The 27,356-nt window shown below is 48.0% G+C and overlaps 2 protein-coding genes across 2 annotated transcripts in view; one reads left to right on the top strand and one right to left on the bottom strand.

The window, feature by feature from the left end:
- Positions 1 to 119: 119 nt before the first annotated feature.
- On the bottom strand, positions 120 to 9,086 carry LOC107113763 (low density lipoprotein receptor adapter protein 1-like). The gene is made up of 6 exons (XM_015415127.1): positions 8,990 to 9,086; positions 3,132 to 3,274; positions 2,596 to 2,708; positions 637 to 751; positions 253 to 356; positions 120 to 132 (listed from the first exon to the last, which is right to left on the bottom strand). Exons 1-6 carry the CDS (start codon positions 9,084 to 9,086, stop codon positions 120 to 122), a joined length of 585 nt encoding a protein of 194 aa, XP_015270613.1.
- A 298-nt stretch (positions 9,087 to 9,384) lies between these two features.
- The window catches only part of IFT172 (intraflagellar transport 172), a 43,247-nt gene continuing 25,275 nt past the window's right edge, over positions 9,385 to 27,356 (top strand). Inside the window, 12 exon segments of the mRNA XM_015415158.1 lie at positions 9,385 to 9,430; positions 14,993 to 15,136; positions 16,119 to 16,231; positions 17,025 to 17,064; positions 17,759 to 17,824; positions 18,013 to 18,092; positions 18,394 to 18,481; positions 20,137 to 20,351; positions 20,443 to 20,566; positions 20,760 to 20,855; positions 21,942 to 22,103; positions 27,227 to 27,280. Coding sequence (XP_015270644.1) covers positions 9,392 to 9,430; positions 14,993 to 15,136; positions 16,119 to 16,231; positions 17,025 to 17,064; positions 17,759 to 17,824; positions 18,013 to 18,092; positions 18,394 to 18,481; positions 20,137 to 20,351; positions 20,443 to 20,566; positions 20,760 to 20,855; positions 21,942 to 22,103; positions 27,227 to 27,280 — 1,221 coding nt within the window. The 5' untranslated portion in view covers positions 9,385 to 9,391.

Raw genomic sequence — 27,356 nt, 5'->3', positions numbered from 1 at the left:
CTAGAACGCGACTCCTCTGAGCATGTCAAGAGCCCCCACCCCTCCTTCCTGAATAACTCGAAGCTTGTTCTGCCCATTTGAGATCAGGAGGTTCAGAATTAAGCTCCCACCTCTGGGCTTCACTTGCCCGACCTGGAAAAGGACAAGCCAGGGCCAGGGAGGCGGGCCAGAAGCAGACCCCGAGGGAGGTTTAGTGGAGCCACTGATGTTGCATCGGGGCTAAGCCTCACCGGGGAGGAAAGGAGTCCTCACCCCAGCCCAAAAATGACAGAGGGGTTCCTACCTGCCTGAGCGGCCTCCCAAAGATCCAGGGCTACCTGGAAGGCTTGTGCCACAGTCAGTGTCACAGCTTGGGCCTAGATGTTGGAAGAGAAGGCACAGGTGACTGAGAAGGCAGCCGACCTGGAAAGATCCCTGCAACAGAAGGGGGGGGGGAGGCAGGCAGAAGCAAAGGGCCAGGCAGAAGGAACCCCCCCCCCCCCCGGAGCCAGCCAGCCTGCACCGTCTCATCTAGGCAGCATGTCGAAGGGCAGTCTGGTAAATGAGAAGCCCTGGCCCAGCACTGGGAACCAGCCCTCTTCCCTCCCCAAGCCCCCACAGTCCCCACAGGGGAACGCAGTCCAGAGCGGAGCTTACAATCTTCTTCTTGGGCGACAGAAAAGCATGGCACTCGAGCGCTCCGCTCTGCGGGTTCTGTGCCACGTAGGCAAAGACCTTGTTCTGCAGCTTGTCCGTGGTGCAATAGGAAATCCTAGGGGGAGAGGGCAGGAAAGGGGCTTAATGCCTCCTGTGGGCATGTTAAGCATGAGCCCCGTGCCAAAAGCAGGAGCCGCAGTGACAGGGGATCTACAGCATATGCAAGAGTCCACATGCAAAAGCCACAGGTCGTACACCATCCACAGCCAAGGGAACAGAAGCTAGCCAGCATGCCTCTCTCCTCCCAACAGCACTACCGGGGGAACAGAGATCAGCTATTCTGCATGTAGGCAGAAAAACACACACCTCCCCCCGCCCCAAATGAGCAGGTCGGATTAAATACGAGTCCAGTAGCACCTTTGAGATGAACAGCATGTATTCCAGTAGAAGCTTTTGCAAATCAGAGCTTGCTTAATCAAATATACCTTAGAGCCACAAAAGCTAAGGAGAAGGGCTGTGGCTCAGTGGCAGAGCATCTGCCCGAGGTGCAGAAGGTCCCCAATTTAATCCCTGGCATCTCCAGCTGAAAGGATCAGGCAGTAAGTTGTGCGGAAGAGCTCGAGAGCTCCTGGACGGATGCTGCCAGTCAGGACAGACAGGACTGGCTTCGATGGACCAAGAGCCTGATTCCATGCAAGGCAGCTTCACGTGTCCAGTCATCTGCTACCAGACTCCTGGTTAACGTTGCTACAACAGACTAACATAACTGCCCCTTGTGGTAAGAAATATTGAAAGATGGAAGTGTTTGGGTTTGGGTGTTTGGGTTTAAAATGAACAAAATAGCTTATGAAATCCACATATGTATCTCTGCCTCTGCTCTTGCTAGCAAAACTGGCTTGACCTTTCTTTCACTGATGATGTAACACATTCAAATTGTCAGGAAGTTCCCAGGGAAGCTCCACAGATGTGAAACTTGCCACTAACCCCAATTTCCAGGCCATAAAATATATGACCATTTGGGAAATTGGCAGACTCCAATCCACCCTGCTTTCATCTCTCTGATAAACATCAAAGCACAGTTTATTTCCCTGATTGGGGAACACCTGGATGACACTGTATTGATCCTTTTGGAATGTGAACTTTTGTTGTGTGCAACCAAGGAAGGAAAACAAAGTTTCCTGTAAAACAGTCTCAACTTCTAAATGTTAATTTACACCTGTAATCCAGTTATTAAGGGATCCTTTTGATCTCTGGTATAAATATGGGGTGGTTTTACAACAGAACTTGGCTGACTCCAAAGGAGACAGCCATAGAGAGGCCTCTTGACGCGCTTGCATGGGGTGGGGAAAACTTTGTTTTGCATGTTTATTTTTCTGTGTGTATGTTTAGGAACTAGGACTCTGAATGTTTTGCTATAATAAAGATAAGTTTTATTTTAATAAGAGACTAGTGAATTCCAAGCTTGCACTTCTGCCTTTGGTACGGGGCGACACTCAGGAGACACACGAACTGAGGGGGGGGGGAAGTGTGGGTGACAGGGTTAAATACACACCCACACATCCAAAAATTCTTACAACACCCCTCTGGACTGGTGGCAGAGGCCCGAGCTGGAACTCTCTCACATTTCTCCTCTTCAAGGAAGGCTTATGGCCAGGCCTGTGTGTTCTGGGGCCTTCCCTTCACACCAGGCCTTGGGTTTCTACAAAGCATAATCTGGGGGGTTGTTGGACATATTGAACCCTGCCCAAGATCATGACGACACTGCTGCGGGTCACCAAGCCAGTGGTATTTCAAGGTGTTTGATACAAGGAGAACCAGGGTGACTGATGGATGGCTGCCCCATCTCTTTCTGGCTCTGAAAGACACTGCCTGTGCATGCGCACGCTCGCACACACACACACACACACACACACCCTGCAGCAATATCCCCTCAGGGGATGCCCTCTGCTCCAGCCGCACCTGTAGATGGAGACATTTTCAATGGTCTCCTTTGTCTCGGCATCCTGCAGGGAAAGGCCGCGGGGCGAGACAGTCAGAATCACCTTCTGGAACTTCTTGGGTCCCACCCGAGCCTGAAGATAGGAAGAAGAGGCAGGGGAAGAAAGATTGGGGCCATGTGCTCATCAGCATGCTCCTTGGCCAGTGATCCTAGCAACCAGCTGCAGCACTATATAATGGCCAAGGTAGAGGGACGGTGGGTGAGTGTGCGGCCTGATCCCTACCCTCAAGGGATCCAGGCTGATTTCTTCCGCACAGTTCCCTGAGAAGGCCGAGTCTTCAACCTCCCCAGTCACAGTGGCTCTCCACACTTCGTCTCCCTATGAACCAGTGCTCTGAAGGGCACAGAAGACCAGCCAAATGCTGGCATAGGAGGGGAAGGCAGAGGGGCAAAGGAGAAGCTTTACTAGGCCTGCTTTAGGGCTGCTGTGGTTCAGCCTCCCCCCAGTGGTGCCTCCTCCCCCAGGCTCTCTTCAAGGCAGCCACAAACAACCTACCATGGAAATGATCCGGTGGATGGCTGCGGTCGCCATGTCCTCCCCTTTAGGCTTCTCCACCAGTGTCATGCCCAGGTACTTGAGGGCAAACCCCATGCCCTCCAAGAGAGGCTCACGCATGTCAGTCCAGGTCTCTGGGAGTTCTGCAACGGAAAGTTCAGCGGGGAGAGAGAGAGGAACAAGGAATGCCATTTGGTGCAACGCTATACTTATTGATTTACATATTTATACCTTGCTTTCCTCCTCAGTGGGAGCCCTAAGGTGCTTACGACATCATTCTCCCCGCCTTCTGCCTCCATCTTTAGAACCATTAGGTTAGGCTGAGAGAAAGAGAGTGACTGGCCCAAGGTCACCCAGCAAGTTTCCACAGCAGAAGGGGAATTCAGACTTGGGTTTCTAAGATTCTAGTCCAACTTTCTACCACACCGCAGCACTGGCTCTCTAATGATACATCAATAGATCTTTACAACACTGCCTATGGACCCCAATTCAGATACTGTTAATTGTATTTTAATCTCAAAGAAAGAAAACATGTAACTCACGAAATCATTCTCTCAACAAGTTGCACCCAACAGGACCAGAGCCACAGTCTCTAAGAATTCTAGGGGACACGTCTAGTCTCTAATCTTATTTAAGACACTTTTAGCCCACCTTTCTCTTAAAAAGGGCTCCAGGCAGGTTATAATGACTTTTTTTAAAATACTACAGAATAAAACATACTATTAAAACCTACACATGAGCACAGATTAACCAACAAGTTCAGATGATCACAATACCTTTACCCACTGGAAGGCCTATGGCAGAATTGGCTTGCTCTGGCCTGCAGGCCCTATTCCACCCTGCCTTCGAAGGTTTTTCTCAACACCTGGAGAGGCTTTTCTTCCACTCTCGGGTAGCCCACCACCACCACCTGACCTTTGTGTGGAATTGCCCACTAGAAGGGTCAACACTCCCAGCTTCCTTTCCCAGTACTGAGGGCTTGCCTCTGTCTCCCGCTGCCCAGTGTCTGGTCACCACAGGGACAGGTTACTGCCTTGTGTGCCCCTGGAAGAAAAGCCACTTGCCAACTGCCGGCCTTCCCCCTGGTGCTCCTTTTAAAATAGAGTGTCTGAGACGGTAGGTCTATGTGGTACAGAGAACCACTGCCAGCTTCAAAAGTAATAAAGTATTTACTAAAAAGAAAATGTTCACAAGCATCCTTTTAGTACAGCCCCAGATTGAGCAAGGGATCCAAAAGAAAAGGGTAATATGCAAATCCTCTGTTCCTCTTTCTATACATGCTCTATCAGATGTTAAAATATAGGACAGGCTCCTTAGCTTAGAAAATTATAGATCTCTACAGAGTTACCATTACTTTGAAGCTTTCTCCAGGTGATCACATGTTCAAAATGCCTGCCTTCTCAGTGGAGAGGTCTGTCTGCTTTCATGGATGCAGCACCCAAAGAAAAGACCACTTCCTCCTTGCTTCCCTGAGTTTTGCCTCCTCTCTTTCCCCCACCCACTGACCAGGACAGGCTGGGTCAAGAGGTTTTACCTGGAGATCTCCAGTTTCTTCCTGGAGTCTCTCTACTATTCAGTTCCTCCCAAATCCCTGTTCCCTACATAACATAAGAACATAAGAGACACCAATGTTGGATCAGGCCAAAGGCCCATCCAGTCCAACACTCTGTGTCACACAGTGACCAGAAATACCAGTGCCATCAGGAGGTCCACCAGTGGGGCCAGGACATTAGAAGCCCTCCCACTGTTGACCCCCCCCAAGCACCAAGAAGACAGAGCATCACTTGCCCCAGAGCCCCTAACTATACCTTGTGGCTAATAGCCACTGATGGACCTCTGCTTGGGGACCCCTGCTTGGGGAAGGGGGAGATCTTGACCCACCCATTATCTTACCTGCTAGATCTATTAGCATCTGTATGAAAGTGGGCTGAGGTACTTCTGGAAAGCAATTGCACTGACTTCCTCCCCTCCTGCTTGTTCTGTGCCCCCAAAGCCATCTCAAACCTCTCAGGAAAAAATGCATTTTTTCACAAGACCCATTTCAATAATTTGGTCTTACACCCCCTTTGAAAGGTTAATAATGGGGGGGGGGCTCCCTGACCTGCACAGAAAGGCTGTTCCACCACCCAAGAGCCACCACAGAAAAGACTCTGAAGTAGGCAGATGCAGATCTATCCTGCCCATATGATGGTACTCTGAGGCTCAAACTAGACAAGACATTTTGGCTCAAGATGGTAAAGCCAAACATGACCTGTGGGAAGCAAAGCTCCCAAGTGTGCCAGAGCCCAATGTGGATCAAGACTGTGGCACAGGGGGAGGCTTTTCCTGAACTAAAACAGTCTGGAGGGACACTATTTGCTCCATGGGGAGGGGCTGCACAACCCAACTCAACTTGTGTCAAAATGTTTTGTTTAGTTTGACCCTAAGTAGGCTGATGAGTGAAGCTGTTGACCTGGAGTATATTGTCAAAAAACGGGCTTAAACCTCCCGGTCCACTTTAATTCTCTCAATCTGTGCTACATGGTGATGCACCAGGCCATTTTGCTCAGTCCTGCAGTTCCCTTGTTGCCCCCCAAAAGCAGGGGGCACTCAAGCCAGTCTGGCACAGCTTTCCTCTTAATCCACTTCACAGAAGGGCCCACTGGAGGAGGGCAGGAAGGCCCCCACCCTTCCACGGTTTCATTTCAAGCCCAGCCCCTCTGTCAAGCCCACCTAGGCCCAAGTGCCACTGGGCTCCCCATGACCCCCTGAATGATCCCTTGCAGAAGTCATTTCAGCTGGTCATTACAGAATCATTGCATAGGGTATTGAAGAGTTAATGCCTGAATCTCCTTTCATCTCAGTCCCCTTTTCCTTTTGTGTTCTGCATATCATAGGTGTTACTTTGAATTTTAAGCAGCCTTGAATGCAAGGGCAGAAAGGCAATACATACATGCATCAAATACATACATTTGCTAGATTCAAGTCCAGGAGCACCTTAGAAATCAACACAATCTTGGGGGTATAAGCTTCTGGGAGTCAAACTTCCCTCTCGAAGGCTTATATCCCAAAAATCTTTCTAAGGCGCTATTGGACTTGAACCTGGCTGTTCAACATGGCTACTCTCTGAAATGAAATACATAAATCTGGCACTCAAGCAAAAAAAAGAAAGAAAACCCTTCTTGCCTAGCCTTGCCCTACAAACTATATATAGAGAGTGTGTTATGCTTCATGGGAACCAGCCTGGATATGCACTCCCCTAGCCTTAAGTAAAAATGCTGGGAAGAGCTGCTTGCATGAATGATAAGCGGTGTTCTGGGGCAGTTGGGATCTGCTAAATTCAATTAGGGAAATTCATTTATGGTGGGGCGGAAGAGTGATGGTTCTCTCTGCCTCAAATATGATCTTAGAAACTCTGTTGGTGGTTACGAAAATAACCACAAAAATTAATAGGTTAGAACTAATCTATGTTTATCCTTCACTTCTTCTGCTGCATCCACACAGCTGTTTTGTTGTTCCCGGGGCTTCAAACCAGAGCAGTGTTTTCCAGAGCATCAACATGACATTGTCCCCCAGTCATCCACATTCCAGGTTTCCCCCTGCTTTGCTCCAGTCTTTCCCAAACCTGCTCTGCTATAATCTTTCCAGGAAGATTGCAGTCCAAGCAGGTTTGCTCACCCACCTGGACAGGAAGGTGTTCAACAACCAATGTGATATAGTGGTTAAAGAGTCAGACTATGATCGGTGAAACCCAGATGCGAATCCCCTTACTCTGCCATGGAAGCTTGCTGGGTGACCTTGGGTCAGTCACACGCTCTCGGCCTGACCTGCCTCACAAGATTGTTGTGAGAATGAAACAGAGGAGAATGATGTAAGCCACTTAGGGTCCCCATTGAGGAGAAAGGCAGGATATAAATAAATAGATAAATTTCTGAAACTGCCGCCTAATTCAGCAGCATTTTGCTGCCACCAGCCTCTTACAGCTGCCATTTTCCACACTGGGCCACTGGAGGACATTTGGTCAGTTTTTTAAAAAGTCTGTAGTTACCATATTGCTACAGCATTAGGCTACAGTGATATAAAACTACTGATTTTTTTTAACATGCTGGCAAAAAAGCCCTCCGGTGACACAGGGCAGGAGGAGGGAGATGTAAGGAGTGTTGGAACTGCCATGGGGATGCTTCGTTGCCACTGTGAGTGTCTCTGCACTGGGAACGGCTATGAGTTCAAGAAGAGAAGAGATTGGATTTATACCCAGCCCTTCACTACCCGAAGGCGTCTCAGAGGGGTTTACAATCTCCTTCCCCTTCCCCTCCCGACAACAGAAACCCTGTGAGGTGGGAGGGGCTGAGAGAGCTCTGAGAGAACTGCCCTTGAAAGAACAGCTCTGAGAGAACTTATGACTGACCCGAGGTCACACCAGCAGCTACATGGGGAATCAAACCTGGTTCTCCCAGATTAGAGTCCATGCTCTTAACCACTACTACACCAAACTGGCTCTTCAGAACAGACGATTAGCACTGTGTGTATGCAGCCTTCATCATTACTTCAATATTTAAACAGATCATCCGTGTCTGCTTCTTCTGTAAAGTTTAAGTAAACTCTACCTTCTTTCCCAGGTAAAAATGCTTTGTTTCCACTGGGGAATAATTATCTTCTCAGCAGTTCCTTCTCTGCAACCCCCCTTGTTGTTCAGTTCTTCCAGAGAGTAAGTAGGTGTTCATGAGAAGCGCATGATGCTCTCCTGCTAAATGTGGGGCATGAACACCTCACGCTGTCAGGCTGGCTTCCCTTCACCTGCGCTCCCGACTGCCTCACACATTCCATGTGAGACATAAATATTCATGGCCCAGAATGAGGACAGCCTTGATTTCTGGGGCAGGCAATTGCCATATGCTTCTCATATAGGAGACTTTCAGAGAATCAGCAGCAGCAGCCTCAACATGCAGCTCATAAAGCCTTGGGGCAGAGTGCGAACAGAAGGGGAGAGACAGCCTACACCACACCTAAGAAACGAGTCCTGGGAAGCAGTTTTCTAGCGAATTGATATTATGAATAAATGTTATGCATATAGCACCATCAATTCCAGCCCTAAGCCATCCTGCCGTCTGATTTGCCACATATAAAATCACAAGCAGAAACACAAGACAAATCTCCTTCTGTAGCCTGCTCCTTATAACACTGTAATCTTTCTGCCTTCTTCCTGTTCCCCTGAGAAACCCTGTCCATAGGGGAAGCTGCCTTCTGCCTATTCAGGAGGTGGTGCAGCCATTCCCCCCAGCAGAAAGCAACCCAATATCCCCAGCCCCTCTGGGTCTGCCTTCCTGGACTCCACCACGTTAGGGGGGGGGGGGCAGAAGGATACAGGAGAGGACATAGGAACGCCCATCAGGAACAAATACTTGGGCAGGCTGTTGCCTCTCTTGGGAAGGCTCCTGTCCAGGGTGCTAGCTCTTGTAAGGCACCCACCTGCTCCCCCCCTTCTCCGACATGTCTAGCCAAGAGGCGGGGGCTCAACAGGTGCACAACTGACAAGACTGACTGGAGGAGGTAATCACGGCAAAGCCTAGCCTGAACAGCGCCCCCCCCCCCCCATCTCTGGTTGCTAAGCAACAAAGCCAAGGGAGGGAAGGGGAGGAAGGGACCCGCCGGAGCGACCCTCTCCTTTTATCCCGCAGGCTCCCCAGAGAGAGGACCGGCGGGGCGCGCTGGATGCTGCTCGCTCAGGATCCCGTCTCCCAGCAACCGCTGCCGCTCCAGCGTCGGATCACCCGCCTCCTCCCTCCGATCGGGGCTTTGGATCCGGGCAAGGAAGCGGATCGGCTCTGCTTCCACCCGACCGTCGCATCCCCCTCTCCTCCTGCCACCCGCTTACTCACGTTGCCGGTGTCGGCGGAGGCGGGACACGCCCAGGCGATGCCGAGCCAGACTAGGGCTCCTGAGCACAGCCCGTCCCGCCGCCCGCAGAGCCTCCATCGGGGAAACCAAGGGGAGAGACGCGGCACGGCTGGGGCGGGGCCTCGGCCTGGGGGCGGAGCTTGTCTGAGGGGGTGGGACTTTGCCTGGCTGAGCCGCCGACCCTCCTCCTTTGCTTCGAGGGCGACGATGGAGCATGCGCTCTAGCGGTGCTCCTGGTCCCGCCCCTCCCGTGGGAGAGACAGTCATTCGTTCGCCGTTCCATGCGTCACCTCTAGTATCATCAGAGGTGGCCCGGTCCCGGTAGCTGTTACCTGGGTAACGGGCGGGGACGCGGCGCAAAGCCCGGGCAGCGGGATCGGGACATGCAGCTGAGGCACGTCCGGACGCTGCTCACCCCGCAGGTGGGAACCGGCGAGGCGGGATATGCTGTGCACATGAGCGATAGGGGTCGAACCGAAGTAGAAGCGGAGTTGGAATGGGGCTGTGCGCGTGGGGAGTAGGCGGCTCGCCCAGGCTCTTCTTCTGAGTGGGGTAACACCGTGGGATTGGAAGGGAGAAGCGCAGTCCGGGGGGACGAGGAGGACAGGGCCCTTTCTTTCCAGAAGGCTGTCGGCCCCTTAAAGAGTAACAACATTTATTCCAGCATGAGATTTCGTGAGCCAGAGCTCAGTTCTACAGATGCTGTATGGAAGGAAACCGTTTTGCAGACTTTTTATAAAGAACACTGCAGACGGAAAGGGATTGAGAATAAAACGGCCGATATTGTAATGCTCCCCTGGGTAGATCTATGGTGCGGCCTCATTTGGAATACTATGTACAGTTCTGGTCAAAAAGGACATTGCAGAGCTGGGAAAAATACAGAGCAACCAAATGATTAGGGGGGTGGAGCACCTTTCCTATGAGAAAAGGCTGAAGGGTTTTCAGTTTAGAAAAGAGTTTTCAGTTTAGAAAAGAGAGGGGGGGGGGGGGCATGATAGAAGTTTATAAAATTATGTATGGAGTGGAGAGAGTTTTTCTCCCTCCCCCAAAAGACTAGAACTTGAGGGCATTTAATGAAGCTGATGGGCAGTAGGCTCAGGATAGACAAAAGGAAATTCTTTTTTCCACAGTGCCCTGACCTGAATAGCCCAGGCAAGCCAGATCTCAGAAGCTGAGGGTCGAGTCTGGGAAATACCAGCAGTAGGGAGGACAGAGGCAGACTTTATTCAGCCACCTCTCTGAATATTCTCCAGGCACCCAGGAGGGGTCAGTCACCAGAGGTCGCCATGACTTCCAGGTGCACACATAGTCAGTCACTAGAGGTCACCTGATTTCCAGGTGCACAAACACACACACACTATAAAGAGACAGGGTCACGGACAGCCAAATGGCAAAACAGTAATTTCTTCCTCTGGAAGCAAGAAAGTGAGGACAACCCCAGGTGGAGATGGACTCTTGAAAGAGAGATTATAAATTCTATGGCTAAAGGGGAAAAATCTCTCTTCTTTTGGTTTTTTATTTGGATGGGTACAAGCCATGAAGACGAAACCTTTACCTAGGGACATCACTTTGCCCACGTGGTGAGCACAATGGGGAAAGGACCAGACTCTGAGATACTGACGGACTTTTAAATGCTATAACTTCACAAATTACCAGCCTATTCTAGTTAACCATCATAAGTACTCAGCATAGGGTATGAGGGCTGCGTAATGAATATTTTCATCTTTCTTTGTATCCTTTCTCAGTCTGATGCTTGAACAGGCCATACATACTCTTTTTTTGTTTATGAAACGTATATTTTGAATGCTGGAAACCTGATTTCTCTAAACACACCATTCCTATTCGCTTGTACTATCTTAAGAACAGTAAATGGGAGGGGGCAGCACATAAGCTCACCATCCCTTGAGTGCAATTGCTCAAAATTGTGAAAGTGTGATAGCTCATCCTTGTGCTAGCTTGTAGCAACAAAGCAGGAGATGCGGCAGCTAGGTGAAGCTTCGAAATTGTAGTGCTTGTGTACGGAGTGCTGGATGTGCAAATCCATCCAGCAGGAGATGCTTGCAGACTTGCTGGTGGCAACAGTTACTACACAGTTTGCTTTTGGTAACCCTCCCCTCCCCCAAGGATTAAGGGGAAGAAGCTGAAGACCTGGAATTGCTGTGGGGTTTTCTGACCTCCTGGGACCCAAAGAAATGTGTGTCTGTTCCTTCCCAGCATATTATCCCAATTGTTTGCTAATTATGCAAACCAATCCCTTTAATTGTCACCTATCAGTTGCTTTATGTCTCCTCCTGTTAACCATCACAAAGCATCACAGACAGCACATCTGTACCTCAGCCTTTGCCCATTCTAGGATTTGCTTAAGGTGTCTTCTGAGACAATGGCAAAGGTTGTCTGGGAGAGAGAAAAGCTTCTCTGGGAATTTATCGCTCTAGAACACATGGTTCTGCATCTATTCAGTCAAGTGGACAAGTAGAAGGTCCTGGTTAAGAGGTTCATGTTTGTTTTTCTCCTGGGTCTGGAAATTTTGACAGTCTTGTACATCACTTGGCTTCTAGCATTTTGCCTGAGCTGGTAGAAATGAAAATTCCCCGTAGTTAGGTGAAGTAAGATTTGTGCTGTTGGCTTCCATGAAACAGGGCTTTTTAGCAGTTTTCTCTGCCATCAATCTATCAGAATTGTATTGAGCACAGATGTCATGAGACAGCCAGGGCTCAGCGATATAGTGAGGACTCCTCAGGAGAAGAGGAGCCCTGTGTAGCCAACCTTAACAGAAGCTGACCAGCAGGAAAATGGATACAGGATTCACAGCCAAGAGCTGGTACAGAGTCACCGACACCCTCCAGCCCTGATTCAGCAGGTGAACCAAAGTTGGCCATTCCCAGCTCACCAGTATCACCTACACCCTTAGATTGTTGCAGACAGAGGCTGAGAATAGAGCTACAGACAAGACAGCAAAGTGCATGTCTCCGGGCCCAACGTCAGTTGCTGGCTGATAACAAAGATGAGTAGTTGCAGAATTAGCTGTTGTAGATTTTCTGGGTTGTATGGCCATGGTCTTGGCATTGTAGGACCTGACGTTTCGCCAGTAGCTGTCACTGGCATCCTCAGAGGTATAACAGAAAGACGGAGTACTCTCTGTGTCAAAATTGCTTCTGAGCAACTGGTTACAAGCATGACTCTTAGGCTTGGGGCTATAAAACCAGCCAAAGAGAGGCTGTTAGGCATGGATGCAATGCCTACGATAGTCTTTGATAGACTCTAAGCCATTGACACTGCTTGCCTGACTTCTGGACCTTCACGTTTTTTCAATTCTCATTCTGGTTTATTTTCTTACACACAACCGTAATACTATCGGGGTTTTCCCAGCAGAGGGTGCTGTTGTCATCAGCAGCCTTACAGCACCACCACCACTCCTTTTTTATTTTATTGATGTACTGCTATAGGAGGTCTGTGTCTTGCTCTCTTGCCCCCTCATAATCTCCTGATTGGGCAGCCACCTTCCTGCCATGCTGGCTTTGAACTTTCTAGCCAAGACATTGGCTAGGACTTTTTTTTTAATGGCAATTCTCAGCATTGTGCTAAAGGTGTGCTTTGTATGTATAAAGTTACTGCCCGGAGTGCAAAGTGATTTGGTACCCGATCGCCAATGATTGGCTGAAGGATTGCCATGATGGCGGTTTTCTGATCAGTCGTGGCACTGAAAAATGTGCATGTGAGAATTGCCATTTGACCTCACCCCTATCTTAACTTTTAACTGTTGTTTATGTATCAAACTGTGTAAGCCGCCCTGAGCCTGCTTCGTGGGGAGGGCGGGGTATAAATTCAATAAATAAATATCAAAAGTGGTAAATCCTCTCAAAACCGTAATAATAAGAAAAAAAAATGTAAGATGGGAGGAGGGTTATGGAGAGGCACAGAGGCACAATTTGTATTGATACACTGCTGTCAGGAATGTGTTTAGTTAAAAAACACTTTGCCTGTGCAAGAAAAAAAATGGTAGAGTAGGAAGAAGGGGGTCAGGGAACATGGAGATGGGCTTGGAATCATTCCTGTGCCTTCTTATAGTGATATATTGGTGTATTGCTATAAGGCAACTTTTTAAAGAAACCAAGGACTAGTAGAAAAATAAAAACCAAATTTCTGGGATGGAGGGGTGGGGAAACACAGAGCAAGGTTGTCCCACAGTCATCACAGGCCAGTCAGCAAAACAAATTAGTCTGGAAGTGGGTGGAACAAACAAAAGCTCAGGAAAATTACGCACAGGAACAAGACTCAAAACTGGCTATTCAAAAAAGACCAGGGTGGAAAGGGTCCCAAAAGAACCAAAAACAAACAAGGGGAAATGCCAGATGAAAACTAATGGTTTAAGAGAGCATGCGGAAGCCAGAGGATAAACTGAAGCAGTTTTAACAAGTTGCTTTTCTAAAGTCCCATACTCGGATTGCTTATGTAATTGTGAGACTGGAGCTGTGGAAACACTTGGCCATCTTCTATTATTATGTCATCAGTGGTCAACTCCTAGATAGAGATGTAAAATTTCCAGGTTTTTTCCGTTTTGGGGGGGGGGGGGAGAAACGGAAATTTTTGGATTTTTTTTAAAAAATGCTACATTAGCACTTCTTTTTTCTTTTCCAGACTGAAAGTCATTCTGTTACTTTAGGAACATAAAATATGACTATGGACATTTTTACTTGGCATGAAATTATAACAACTAGCATATTAAAAATATAGTGTATCGAAACAATTATTACAACCAGAATACACACCGACATGCAAAAACAAAACTGAAACCTTTTTCTTTTCTTGTGACGATAGCACCTCCTAAAGGAAGAAATGCATCTTGTTCTTGCATTGGAGAGTTCAGTTTGTAACCTAGGACTTGCTTGTCCTCACTGCACAGAAATTAGATCAATCTGATACCATACATATTTTTTAGAAATGATTTGGAAAATATTTGAACACCTTGTCTTAAAATATTTTATTCATCATGTTAAAATAAAATGTTCCATAATCAATTTTTTTCTTTGCTTTTTTCAATTTTTCCAATTCTTTGGGAAAAAACAAAAAAGACTTCAGGAAAAAAATGGAAAAAACCTGGTTTTTTCCCAAATTTTTCCATTTTTTTCTGGGCCTTCACATCTCTACTCCTAGATCGATTTGGATCACTCCAGTTCTTACCAAACACCGATTACCTACTGAACTCTGGGTGGTCCCCTATCTGTTGGCAGATATTATTCTGAAACCACTTATTCTGTTACTAAATTTTTAATGATAGTTTTATCTGTAAAGCGACAAAAATCTGGCTTGACCCAACTGTAACAGAATTTGGTATACACCGTTATTATGATTTAAATGAATATTTAAATGAATTATAGTTTTATTAATGACTTCTCTTTTAACATTTTAGATCTTTTAGATTTGATTACTTTGACTGTAAAATTTTATTATAAAGTTCGTATTATGAGACTAACGTTGTATATTCATCTTTTATAATTGAGCTTAAGATCTTTGGTCATAGCAGCTAATAAACATAAGTAAGTAACTGAAGCAGTTTGGGGCCAGAACCAAAGCCATAATGCTGTGTGAAAATAGCCTTATATTGTCAAAGTTTGAATAGGACCAAAACCTAAAATTTAGGCCTAACTTACCCAGAAGTAAATCTTATCAATTTAAATGGGATTAAGTTCCAAACCATTGTGTGTAGTATTGCAGTCGCCTCTCTAATATATTCCCAATAACAAGCAGTGACGTTGAGTCTAGAAGTTTCTTTGCACAAACTATTAAACAACTGACTGCACACCTCGAAATGAATGTAACAGTCCGTAATCTCAGCCAGGTAACTAAATCCTCAGATGTCACAGATCAACCCCTGGCTATGCTGCTGTCCAACATAAGATTGAAGAACCTGGGGGTTTCTGATGGGCCATGCACAGTAGGCCCTTGCCCCCAGCCTGTGTAACCATTATCCCGCTTTGTTACAGGAGGGGGCAGCCAAAGTAACATGCATGTCCTGGGCCCCAAACAATTCCAAATTTGCTGTCTGCACTGTGGACAAGGTGGTTCTCCTATACGATGAACATGGCGAGCGGAGGGACAAGTTCTCCACGAAGCCTGCAGATCCTAAGGTATACACTGGGTTCTTCCAGCCTGAACATAACTCTTGGGAAAGGGTTGTTCCCTTCCTCTTTGGTCTCACAAAGGAAGTAGCCATGAGTGTAAACTGCCTCAGAACTGGTCTGCATGAGAGTTGACTGGGACTCTCCCAGTACTGAATTTTGTGACAGATATAAAAATTTGCACTTGTGGCTATATACACACAACCCATTAGTAATAACTGCAGTCAGAATGTTGTTGTTGTTGTCAGCCATTCAGTCGTGTCTGATTCTTGGTGATTCTGTGGGCCAACTCTCTCCACGTTTTCCAATCTTGTACTGATTCTTTGAGTCATTCCATGCTCAGGCTGATGTCAGCTTTTATGGTGTCTAGCCACCACGTTCTTTATTTTTATTTTTATTTAACTTTCAATTTTTACTGGCCCGGTTTCCTTTTGCCGCTAACCAATCCAAGCATAATTGCTTTTTCTAGTGAGTTCTTCCACATGACATGGTCAAATGTGTATACTGCTAAATAAAACTGGAAAGAGTAATTGCATTAGAGTTATTAGATCTGGTATTTGAATGGAGGAGAATCTTGCACTGTCATACCTGAGAACAGGCTCCTCCTTCCAGGCTTCCTTCTGGCCAAGGAGCTACCCACTTTGGCTGGCCTTGGTAATTTCTGCTTGCTTCTGGGCCAGAATATGTCTCACCACTGCCTCTGCCTCCCCAAGGAGGGTGGTGGTCCTTGTCCATGCCATTCTCCTGAGCTTTGGAGGCATCTCCAAAGTGCAGTTCAACTGCATAGATGAGTTGGGGGAGAGGATTTGTCCCTGTCATACCTAGCTTTGCCCTTCCCCAAATGGAGAGGGACCCTCACTGTGGTGAGCAAACTAGTCAACCCTTGTCCTGGGTCACTTGGCCCTGGGCCTGTTCTGTTCTGGGCTTTGTTGGTACCTAAGAACAGAGCCAGTGTCCCTGCCTTTATCGTGGCTCCCTCTTCTCTTTCCAGTATGGCAGGAAAAGCTATGTGGTGAAAGGCATGGCGTTCTCCCCAGATTCCACCAAGATTGCTGTTGGGCAAACGGACAACATCATCTTTGTCTACAAGATCGGGGAGGAATGGTAAGGGACTTTATATGGGAAGGGCGAGACCGTTCCAGGAGCAAGCACCAGGCCAAGATCCTGCTGCAGGCCCTTGCTGATTGGCTTGCCCCTGTGTCTCCACTCCAGATCTGACTACAGCTGAAAGACAGGGAGGCTTGGTCTTCATTCCGCTCTCTTTGTTGTAGCAGCTTCAGTGTTCTGAGAGATCAGGTGGTTCATCCTGCCTTCTCACAGTTAGGCTGTAGCACATCAGTGATCAGGATCTTTCCCTCCCTCCTTTTTAAATGTACCAATTAATAGCTCCCTGTGGCCCCTCTGGCCACTGGGGAAGTGGAGCTGAGGAGGGGAATGTTTAACCTTTTCTTTCATGCCGTTTCCCAATATGAAATTGCTCCCTAAAATATAGGTATTTTGTTTTGCTTCTTCCTCCCCTGCTTCCTGCTATGGAGCTAATAGTGACTTGGGGGCAGGGGGCAGGGAATTAAATACAGGGGAAAGCATGGGGGTAGACGGTTGAGTATCTCCCTCCTACCTCACGCCACTTCCCTAGTCTTCAAGGCAGCTTTGTGGAGTTGCTGACGAGCTAAACGCGCGCAGAGGGCATCCCAGTTGCAGATCTCCCACTTCTCACATAGTTTGCAGTATGGGGGGGGGGGATTCAGTCAGGCCCCAGAGACAGTTTTCTACTGGGGCACAGCAGCTGATCAGTATTGTTGCCCGCAGTGGTAATCCCTTGGTGCCCCTGTACCCCCATAGGACCTTTCCTGTTGGCCTGTGGCAACGGTAGTCTTTTTTCTTCCCCGTTGTGCAGGGGTGACAAGAAGGTGATCTGCAACAAGTTCATTCAGACGGTAAGCCCCAGCCTGCCTTCACTCTGTGAGAACCGGTGGCCTTTTGCTGTGATGTCTAGATCCCTTTAGAACCTGGTTTTCTGCAGCCTGCTCTCCTTTGCCCTTCTCTACAAATAAGAGGTGGCATTCTGGCAGTGGGCAGATAGTTGTGTGGGCTTTTTTAAAATCTTCCCAAGAGCATGGTTTGAAAAATTCAGAGGGGAGGAACGGGGAGGTTCAGCACTGGGCAAAGCAAGGTCACAGAACATGAGTTGGGCAGGATAACTCAACCCAGCTCTCATGTCCGTCTGAGCCAACGTGGGAACAAGGGTCACAACAAGGCTCCAGTTCTTAGAGAAAATAATCATTTTAGAGCCCCATCAGAGACCAGGCTACATCAGTGGCTATTAGCCACAAGGTATAGATAGGGACTCTGTGGCAAGTGATGCTCTGTCTTCTTCGTGCTTGGGGGGGGGGTCAACTGTGGGAGGGCTTCTAATGTCCTGGCCCCAGTGGTGGACCTCCTGATGGCACTGGTATTTCTGGCCACTGTGTGATACAGAGTGTTGGACTGGATGGGCCTCTGGCCTGAGCCAACATTGGCATCTCTTATGTTCTTATGTTCTTATGTCGTGTAGCTTCCTCTCCCTCAGTCCAGTCAAGCCATGCTTCTGTAATGCTCCTGCCTGCTTATTCTTATTCTGTCCTCCAACAGAGTGCTGTGACTTGTTTGCTGTGGCCAGAGGAGAACACCATAGTCTTTGGGCTCGTTGAGGGCAAGGTAGGGAAGCTGCTGTCTGCTTCTGATGCAGCGCTGGGTGCTAGGATGAGCGTGCTCAAATGATTGCACCCAAGTGGTCTGTCTTGGCTGGCTGGTGCCCCAAGACTCCCCCGGCTCACTTTGCCCATAGGCGCTTTCCTTTCTGCTATCACAGGCTGATGAGTTGACCAGATCTTTCTCTCCCAAAGGTTCGTCTAGCAAACACCAAGTCCAGCAAGTCATCCACTATTTACGGGACAGACTCCTATGTAGTATCATTGACCTCCAAGTAAGTGTGCGACAGTGAGAGGAGAAAAATCCCACTCCACTGCCATCTCTTTGGCTGCCCCAGGAATGGCAAGCTCTGTTTTTTCACCTGCCAGCTTCATAGCAGTGTAAGACTAATCTTAGCAGGTCTTTGTGATGTACCCCATCCATTTTAGACTCCTAGGGCACTGAGCTGTAGGGTACTGAGCTCTTTTACTACCACCCCCACCCCCAAATCCTCCAACAAACCATCGCAGCTGAAACACTGTGAGGATGAGACCTTCTAGGCCTCTCTGCTGATAACATCTTGTATACTTTTTCAGCACCTCAGGGAAGGGAATCCTATCTGGCCATGCAGATGGAACGATCGTGCGCTACTTCTTTGACGACGAAGGCTCTGGGGAGTCCCAGGTACGGTCAGGTTCTTCCCTCTAAGGTTCTTCCCTTTCCCCAGTCCAGTTAGACCTACTTAGCGGCTGGGGGGTTTGTGACCTCCTGGTTCTTTCCAAAGGGAAACGTTGGCATGATGAGGTTCGCTTCCATTCCCGGGAGTCACAATTTCCTGTGCTTAAGTGGAGTTTTTGGGGAACAGTGATTCTTCCTGCAGCAAACACATCAGTCACGTGTTGTGTATAGGCTGTGGAGGAGCACCTCTTGTCTGGAGCCTATGAGCTCACTAGTCTGAGTGACATGGACGGCTTCAAAAGGGAATTAGATAAGCATATGGAGCAGAGGTCCATCAGTGGCTATTAGCCACAAGGTATAGCTAGGGGCTCTGGGGCAAGTGATGCTCTGTCTTCTTGGTGCTTGGGGGGGGGGGGTCAACAGGGGGAGGGCTTCTAATGTCCTGGCCCCACTGGTGGACCTCCTGATGGCACTGGTATTTCTGGCCACTGTGTGATACAGAGTGTTGGACTGGATGGGCCTTTGGCCTGATCCAGCATTGGCATCTCTTATGTTCTTATGTTCTTATGACAGAGTCCCTCCTGCTCCCTGTGTGCTTCATTTGTGCCTTGGGGGGGTGGGGGTGATATTTTTCTATGAGGTGGAGTGTTCCTCTCTTGTAGAAGGTAGTTGGATAGCTCTGGAAATAAATCTAGACATGAGGAAACCCCCTCCCCTCCACCAATCCCGAGGTATCTCATTACCTTTTTTCTCATTATCTCACCCCTGACCCCAGGCCCTAAGAAAATCTAAAAATGTCACACACACAAATGCAGCAAACAGTTGTAGGTCTATTTCTTCTGTAGCAAGCCCCCTAGAAGGCTTGCTGCTGATCTCAAGCTCATGGCTTCAGTGCTACAGAACAAAGCAGTTTTTCCCACTGCAGTCAGGGTGTGGTGGGGGGGGAGAAGGCATAATTCCCAGCAGGGATTGTAGAACTGTTGATTAGAGATGGGGCAGTTACTGCTTTGGTTATCAGCCCAGAGGGCATGCAGCCAATAAGGGAACTGGGTAGTGAAGCGCACGAGAGTATGAACCGTTCTCCTTCCACGTTTTTTGGGCTAGTAGCATCACCCGTAGCCATTTAGCCACAAATCCCTTCATGAGACCCTAATTGAAACCAGGCCATGGGTGCCTCCAGGGGAAAACGAGCTCCCTGTGTTGCTTACGCTTCCTGATGTGTCTGTGCTTTTCAGGTGGCAGCCCTGTCCCAGACACTCAGGCTGAGACTTGAAGCCATCTCTCTTGGCCTTCCTATGCCAGAGAGCATTATTTGGAGGGAGAATAACCCTGTTTGGAAATGCTTATTGACACAAACAGCTGGGAGGATCAACAGTGATTTGTGTCTGCAACGGTGTATTTACAGTGTCCTGTGGCACTCATAAGAGTAGCTCCCAATAGAAAGGGGCCCTTTGGTCTCCCCTTTGGCAGCAGGTCCAGCTCTGTCTCCTGGCTGCTTTGTGCCGCTTAGGCCAATAATGGCGTGATGCAGCAGCCTGAGGCTTGTGTATGGAGCAAATGCTTGTTTGGAGAGACGCTGGGCACAACCTTAGCTGGCTGCTGTACAACTCGGTCCCTCCTTCTCACCCTATTCTCGTTCTCCTCTCTTGCTTTTCCCACAGGGCAAGTTGGTAGTGCACCCTTGTCCCCCTTATGCCCTGGCATGGGCATCCAGCAGCATTGTGGCCGCAGGCTGTGACAAGAAGATTGTGGCCTACGGGAAGGAGGGGCATGTGATCCAGACCTTTGACTACAGCCGGGACTCTTCAGAGAAAGAGTTCATGGTAGCTGCTGCCAGCCCTGGGGGACAGTCAGTGGTAATCGGCAGCTTTGACAGGTGTGATGCTGGGGGGAGGTGCTGTGCTGTAGAGTCACCTTGCCCCCCATCCCCCCCCGGTTATTCAGTGACCCCCCACCTGTTCCTGCAGGCTCAGGGTGCTGAACTGGAGTCCCCGTCGGAGTGCCTGGGAGGAAGCCAAACCCAAGGAGATCCCTCACCTGTATACAATCACGGCCTTGGCGTGGAAACGGGATGGCTCACGGCTCTGTGCGGTGCGTGTGAAGTTTGTGTGGCAGCATTTTGTGTCTGGGTGGTGACCCCTTTGGGTGGTGCCCCTCCCATGGTGCCTTCCACTCTGTACAAGTGGCCAAGGAGCCAGCTGGCAAATTTGGAGGCTGGACAGGAGCTGCTGAAGGGATAAGAGGTCTTCCCTGATGTCTTTGTGTGCTTTCCTTGTTCCCACAGGGCACCCTCTGTGGTGGGGTGGAGCAGTTTGACTGTTGTCTTCGCAGAACCATTTACAAGAACAAATTTGAGATGACATACGTAGGACCCAGCCAGGTGGGTGTGATTTGTGATGCGGGAATGGCTTGGCAGTGAATGGGGCGGGGGAGGGGAGTTTGTTTTGGGCCTGGGGTTGGAAGAGAAGACTGGGGCACCTCCCTGAAGCTTCTGCAAAGCACAGTGTCCTTGCCGAAGAGAGAAAAGATTACAACAGACTGGAACATCGCAAAAGACGCCGCGGAGCACTTTACAGAATGTGATTGTATATCTAACAGCAACAGGTAGCTATTGACATGTACATGCAGGCTCCGGGGGGGGGGGCACCCAGGGCTGAGCTTGAGCTTTGTGTGAACCCAGGAGAACCCCAGATCTGCAGATAATCCAGTCCAAAACCAGAATCCGCACTGTCTGAGCACGTGCATAGAGAGGAAAAGGAATGAAGCAGAAGCTAAAGCAGCAGAGGCGCCAGAAGTGGGGGTCAGGGTGGGGGAAGCAAATACAGCTGAGGCAGAAGGGCCCAGGGGGTCTCCATTTCCCTCGCCTGTGAGTCCTTGAAGGCTCCATTCATGCAGAAAACCAACTGCAAAAACACTAGAAAAGCAGAGAGGGATATAGTGGCCCTAAGAAATTAGTAGCAGGGTAAAATGTGGATGGGAGAACTGTTGTTATAGAAACAGATAGCAACAGATGCAGCAACTGAATTCTCAGGTGGAAAAGAAATCTTAAAAACCAGCAGGAACTGCCTGGACAAAAAGGAAAGTTTTAACCTGGTGTCCAGGTGTCAGTAAAATCACTGACATGGGGAAGGTGCCATGTCAGAGAAGGGCCTTCTGTTAGTGGCCACCCCTTGACCTCCTGGAGCTGGGCTTCTGATGCAGAGCTTAAATAGGGGGCAGGCTGGTATGGTCCTTTAGTATGGCCAGTGGTCCCTTAGTAACCCAGCCCAGTCTGAGGCCATTTAGGACCCTCCCCTTTTTGTAATCAAGCTTGGCTCAGGGCCTGAAGGCTGCTGCAGTCTTGCTGCCCAGATTGCTGGACAGACTTCTCCTGCAAGTCAGCCTCTGTTGGGATGGGGAAAGCACCCTTACACATACAGCCAGACAGAGAGCAGCAGTGATGTCCTTTTCTCCACTTCCCTCCCAGGTCATTGTGAAGAATCTGTCCACGGGGATGCGAGTGGTGTTGAAATCCCACTACGGCTATGAAATTGATGAGGTGAAAATCCTGGGGAAGGACCGCTACCTTGTGGCCCACACTTCAGACACCCTGCTCCTGGGGGACCTCAGTTCCACCAAGCTTAGTGAGGTACTGTTGTACATATTGATTCCATGTCAAAAATGAAGTCAAATGAGGAGGAAGATCTATGTTTTATTTCAATTAACAGAAAAACAATTGGACCAAATAGTCCATCCAAAATTGACTACTTTCTTCTCAGCATATTCAGGAAATACATGATATTTTATACATGGACTGACATCATCGAGAAAACAATATTCAAACAGCATAATTGGTTACAAAAGACAGTGGTAATTTGAGTCATAATCCTCTGATTGGCCAGATATAAAGAAACATATCTACGTCAAACTAAGTGTTTACTTAACCTAACCTAAATAATAATGGGCAAGGATTCTTCATATCCCAAACAAAAGTATTTTTACTGATACGAGACTAAAATCTTATCTGACCCAGACATTGAAAGGTTTGCCCTAAGAACTACAGAATCATGAACTTTGTACCTATTATGTTGTCTGCTAACAATATCAGACCTACAAGAGGAAAGCCTTCTATATAACAGGCCTTTCTAACATCCTAATAAAATATTACTTAAGAATAAATCTATAAAAACCAGAGAAATATGAATATGAACAATCAAGAAGAAAAAAACCTATATATAAATATCTTTATATTCCCATTCATACTACAGTACTGTGGGGTGCCTGTGGGAACCAGGGGAGCTCAGCTTGGGGACTCAGTGTTCAAAGGCGGCATGGGGTACAGCTGGCTCAGATGGCCCACAGAGGATTGCCTGGCAGTGCTTGCGTGTGCCGAGGTTCGGATCTGTGAGCACAGTGTGACCAGATCAGAGTTGCCAGGTCTGTGGGTGGTATGCCCTTCTGATGGTGCTTTCCCCTTCACATTCTTCCTCGGGGTTCCTGCCTGAGTGTTTCCAGGCCTCCCACACTGAACTGTTGCAGCAGATGCCAGATTTCTTTGGCTGCACTTCAGAGCCTTCACGTCCCATGCCTCAGAGGCCCTTTTGGTGGGCCATTTCCCTCTGGTTCTGCTCTTCTTCCGCCCCTTTGTTCAGCCTCCCTCTTCTGATTGGCCAACATGCTTGTTCATACTCTGCCCCCTGGCTTTTCAAAGTGGGTGCATGTTTCTCTCCCTCTCAGCCCATCACAGATAAGTGTTGCATAGATCAGTCTTTGCTACTTCCCTATGTGGCTGTTTCTGATGCCAGTAGTGGAGAGGTTGGGTTGCGCTGGGCACAGCTTTACATGGCTTAGCCCAGACTTGTCGGCTGCCTGCAGGAGTCTCAGGAAGCTGCTGTATTCCTCTGCTTTGACTGTAATGGGGTGTCTTCACTCCCACATCCAATTGGAGAATCTGGACTAATGCACCCTCTAAGCTGTGGACTCTTGTGAGCAAAAATTCTACTTTGTGAGCTGCTGGCTTTAAAGTTGTGAGCAAGCGATTTGGCTGCTGCATAAATTACTTTGCTCTGGAGCCATCCTTCCTGAGCTGAGACAAAAATCTGTGAGCTGGAGGGTAAAAAACTGTGAGCTAGCTCACACTAACTCAGCTTAGAGGGAATACTGATAAACTGTTCTAAAAGGGCTTTGTCTGTTTTGAACACTTAGGAGCAGATCTTTCTGTCTGTCAACCTTTACATCTGATAATGCAAATGAGATCATTGTGAGTTCTTTTCTTTGAACTAAAACCAGCAAACCAGTCCGAAAAATGTTCAGAGCGCTTTGTCTTTTATTGAAAAAAAAAGGAATAGCTCTCGTTACTAGGCAAAATACTAGAAAATATATGTGAAAATTAATCCTATAGCTTCTGTAAAAACAAGTTCTAGGCTTATCAGAGTTCCTGACATTTCTTAATCATATTATAGTAAGTAATATTTTAAAGCAAAACAGGTTTTAGATTATTGTATTAAAACTGCTTATAGGGATTTTCATATAAGCCCAAATCAGTCACACAGAGAGAGAGAGAGAAATCTCACCTAATCTCCTTGGTGACTTCCATCCAGAGGAATAATAACAACAACAATAACAACAATATATTTAATTTCTATTTTGATCCATTTCCCACAAGAGGGACTCAGGGCGGCGTACAACATGTGTATACGGAGTACATAAAATAAAATAAAAAGAATGTACAGCATTACATAATAATAAAACACAGTGCAGTACACTCCAATAATGCCAAATTCAATCTACTGTTAGATGGCGTCACACATCTATCCAGCAGATAACTGGTTGGTTGACATAAGAACCATGTTCCATTCATGGGGGAATCTTAGCAAGGAGAAAGTGCAGTGTAAAGGAGGGGGGAAGAAACCCGGGAGGCCACTGATCTCTCCAGCCATCACTGTCCTCAACCATATGCCTGCTGGAACGTCTCAGTCTCACAGGCCCTGCGGAATTGAGCTAAGTCCCGCAGGGCCTGGCTCTCACTAGTAAGAGGACAGACGGACCATTTTGGGACCAGCAAGTTGGTACTAGTTGAGTGTAGTGGTCTCTGAGGGGCATATAGGAAGAGATGGTCCCGCAGATACGATGGTCCCAGACCATTTAGGGCTTTGAAGGTAAGTACCAAAGCCTTGAATTTGATTCAGTCGTCAATCTGGAGCCAGTGCAGCTGATAGATCACAGGGCTCTCAACAGGGTTCTCAGAAGGACCCGTGTGGCTGCATTCTGGACCAGTTGAAGTTTCTGGAGCAAGTTCAATGGCAGCTGTGCATAGATCAAGTTACAGTAATCCAGTATAGAGGTGACCATTGCATGGGCGACTGTAGCTAGATCAGTGCGGGACAGGTAGGGAACCAGCTGCCAGGCTTGGCAAAGATGGAAAAATGCCATCCGGAGGTTGTATTTGTGTCAGCTATGCTGCCATGATGTTTATGGGCGAGAGTGCAGCCGCTTGACCTGTGTACCAACTGATGCCGCATTCCTTTGTCCTTGCTTATCTATGACCTTGCTAGCTAGCTGTCTGTGTAGTGTCTCCCCATCTATTACCCGTGGGATAGGTTTCGATTCCCAGCTTTGGCTGTAACGGCCTGGGGCCCCATTCTCCCGCGTGCGGGAGTCAGGCCGATTGGCTTAGGAGTGGGGGGGGGTGCGTACGAAAACCCTATATCCCTTTATGCTTGTAGGAAAGTAGCCATTCCTAACAGTGACCATGTTACTGCCTCCATGGCTCTTGCAATAAAGTATAACCTTATGTTAAGCGTGTACTCCTTTGTTTGGCTGTGGAACCTGACAATATGTGACCTGTGCCTCTAAAGGAAGAGAAGCATCAAACTCTTGTCGGAGGAAGCTGGCACCAGATGTACCCCATCCAGAGTGAGAAGCTGAAATCCTGCCCCTGCCCCCCCTGTCCCAGCCACAGGACCTCTGTCTTTGATGGGTTCAGCTTCAGGAAGCTCTATTTTAACCATTCCACCACAGCTCCCAAACAACTGGCCAGATCTTCTGGGGCAGTATCTGGTTGGCTGTGCTGGGTGTCATCAGCATATTGGTGGCACCGTAGCCCGAACCTCCTGACCAACTGGGCAAGAGGGCATATATAGATGTTAAAATGCATTGGGGTTAGGATTGCCCCCGGGAGATGCCGCACACCAATGGGTGTCACGACAAGACCCTGTCCCTGAATCTGATTTGCTTATCACAGTAATGTTTTTATTTTAAAAAATCTGTCTTATCTTACTCTAAATCACTTTTGTCTTAATCATGTGATTATTTTCTGATAACTGATTGGTTCTTAACTATGATATAATCAGTTACATCCAAGAATACATCTGATATGTCCTCGTTATCTTTTCTAAAGCAAGGTAAGAAGGCTAAACTTAACTGCCAATCTCATTAAAAGGCAATAAATAGAATTTTTCTGCATCACCAATTTAAATCATGTAATGACAGAGGCATACTTAAATGGATTTCCTTGTTAACTTAGAATGCTCATTAAAACAAAAAACGAGCTGCTTTAACTACCTCATGGAAACACTTAATTTGGGCTCCCAAACAAAAAGATGTAAAAATCTTCTGGGACATGATCACGAAGGAGCTAAATACTAGATCCCTTCTCCTCTGCCACATCTCTGCCAACTGTGGGGAGGCACATTTCAAGGCCTTATTTGCACTTCCATCTGTTAACTGCACTTCTGCCCAAATGACTTTCACACCAAATCTTGAGAAATGGCCCCCTGTCACGGTACTGGAAATGAAACTTTTAATATCTCAGTTACAATCCGGGAAGGCACCAGGCCCCCTGACCTGATACCTGCAGAGCTATTTATGAAGAAGAAGAAGAGATTGGATTTATACCCCGCCCTTCACTCAAGAGTCTCAGAGCGTCTTACAAACTCCTTTCCCTTCCCCTCCCCACAACAGACACCCTGTGAGGTGGGTGGGGCTGAGAGAACTCTGAAAGAAACTGCTCTTTTTCAAGGACAGCTCTTATCAGAACTATGGCTTGCCCAAGGTCATCCAGCAGCTGCAAGTGGAGGAGCGAGGAATCAAACCCAGTTCTCCCAGATTAGAGCCCGCACACTTAACCACTACACCAATCAGGATTTAAAGCAAATCCTGATTGGTGGGTGGAGATTCTAACCCAAATACTTAAACAAATTAAAGAGACAGGAATTATGACCTCCTCTTGACGACATGCAATAATTCCCATCCATAAAAAAGGTGATCCAACAGATCCAAATAATTAACAGCCCATCAGTCTACTATCAATGATGGGCAAATTATATATACTTCCATATTATATGAGAAGTTACTTTCCTGGTGATATAATGAAAATCCTGTGGCATGATTAGTGGCTGCTCTCCAAGGTACCAGACAGAGGTTTTGTCCACCTGTGCTTTCCTTTTAGCTGGAAGTCCCAGGGATTTAAACCAAGGACCTTCTGCAAGCAAAGCACAGCTCCTTCCGAGCTGCCTATCCACCAGATGACCAGCCACTTGCTTGGGGGGAGTGTGGTCATCGGTTTTTGAGGGTTATATGTGGTAGAGATCTCCAAGAAAGGGTCTGAGCCACACAGAGATGGGAAGCACCAAAGCATGCGGCGTGAGATGGCTGCCGTGCCGTGCCACAGGGTATTCTGTCCATGAGCACACCTGGGTGCAGTCAGCCTGGCTCAGCTGACGTGGAGCTCATGTAGCCTGCCCATGTTTGCTGTTGTTGTCGTCATTGCAGGTGGCCTGGCAAGGGTCCGGAGGGAATGAGAAGTTCTTCTTTGACAACGAAGGCGTAAGTTGGCCTGGGCAGGGGCAGCCCCGGGACTGTGTGGGACAGCCATCCTCTTCACCTCGCCCAGCAATGCCTC

This window comes from Gekko japonicus, unplaced genomic scaffold (genome assembly GCF_001447785.1).
Source record: "Gekko japonicus isolate JY-2015 unplaced genomic scaffold, Gekko_japonicus_V1.1 scaffold63, whole genome shotgun sequence".
NCBI lineage: Eukaryota > Metazoa > Chordata > Lepidosauria > Squamata > Gekkonidae > Gekko > Gekko japonicus.
Note: the sequence above shows the minus strand (reverse complement) of the source record. Positions and strands in the feature narration are given on the sequence as shown.

Excerpts from the sequence above, each read along its gene's own strand:
- LOC107113763 (XM_015415127.1), bottom strand. The coding sequence starts at position 9,086 with ATGGAGGCTCTGCGGGCGGCGGGACGGGCTGTGCTCAGGAGCCCTAGT. Across the intron at positions 3,275-8,989 it reads CCTCCGCCGACACCGGCAAC|AACTCCCAGAGACCTGGACT; the intron begins GTGAGTAAGCGG and ends TTTCCGTTGCAG. Across the intron at positions 2,709-3,131 it reads TCCACCGGATCATTTCCATG|GCTCGGGTGGGACCCAAGAA; the intron begins GTAGGTTGTTTG and ends TCCTATCTTCAG.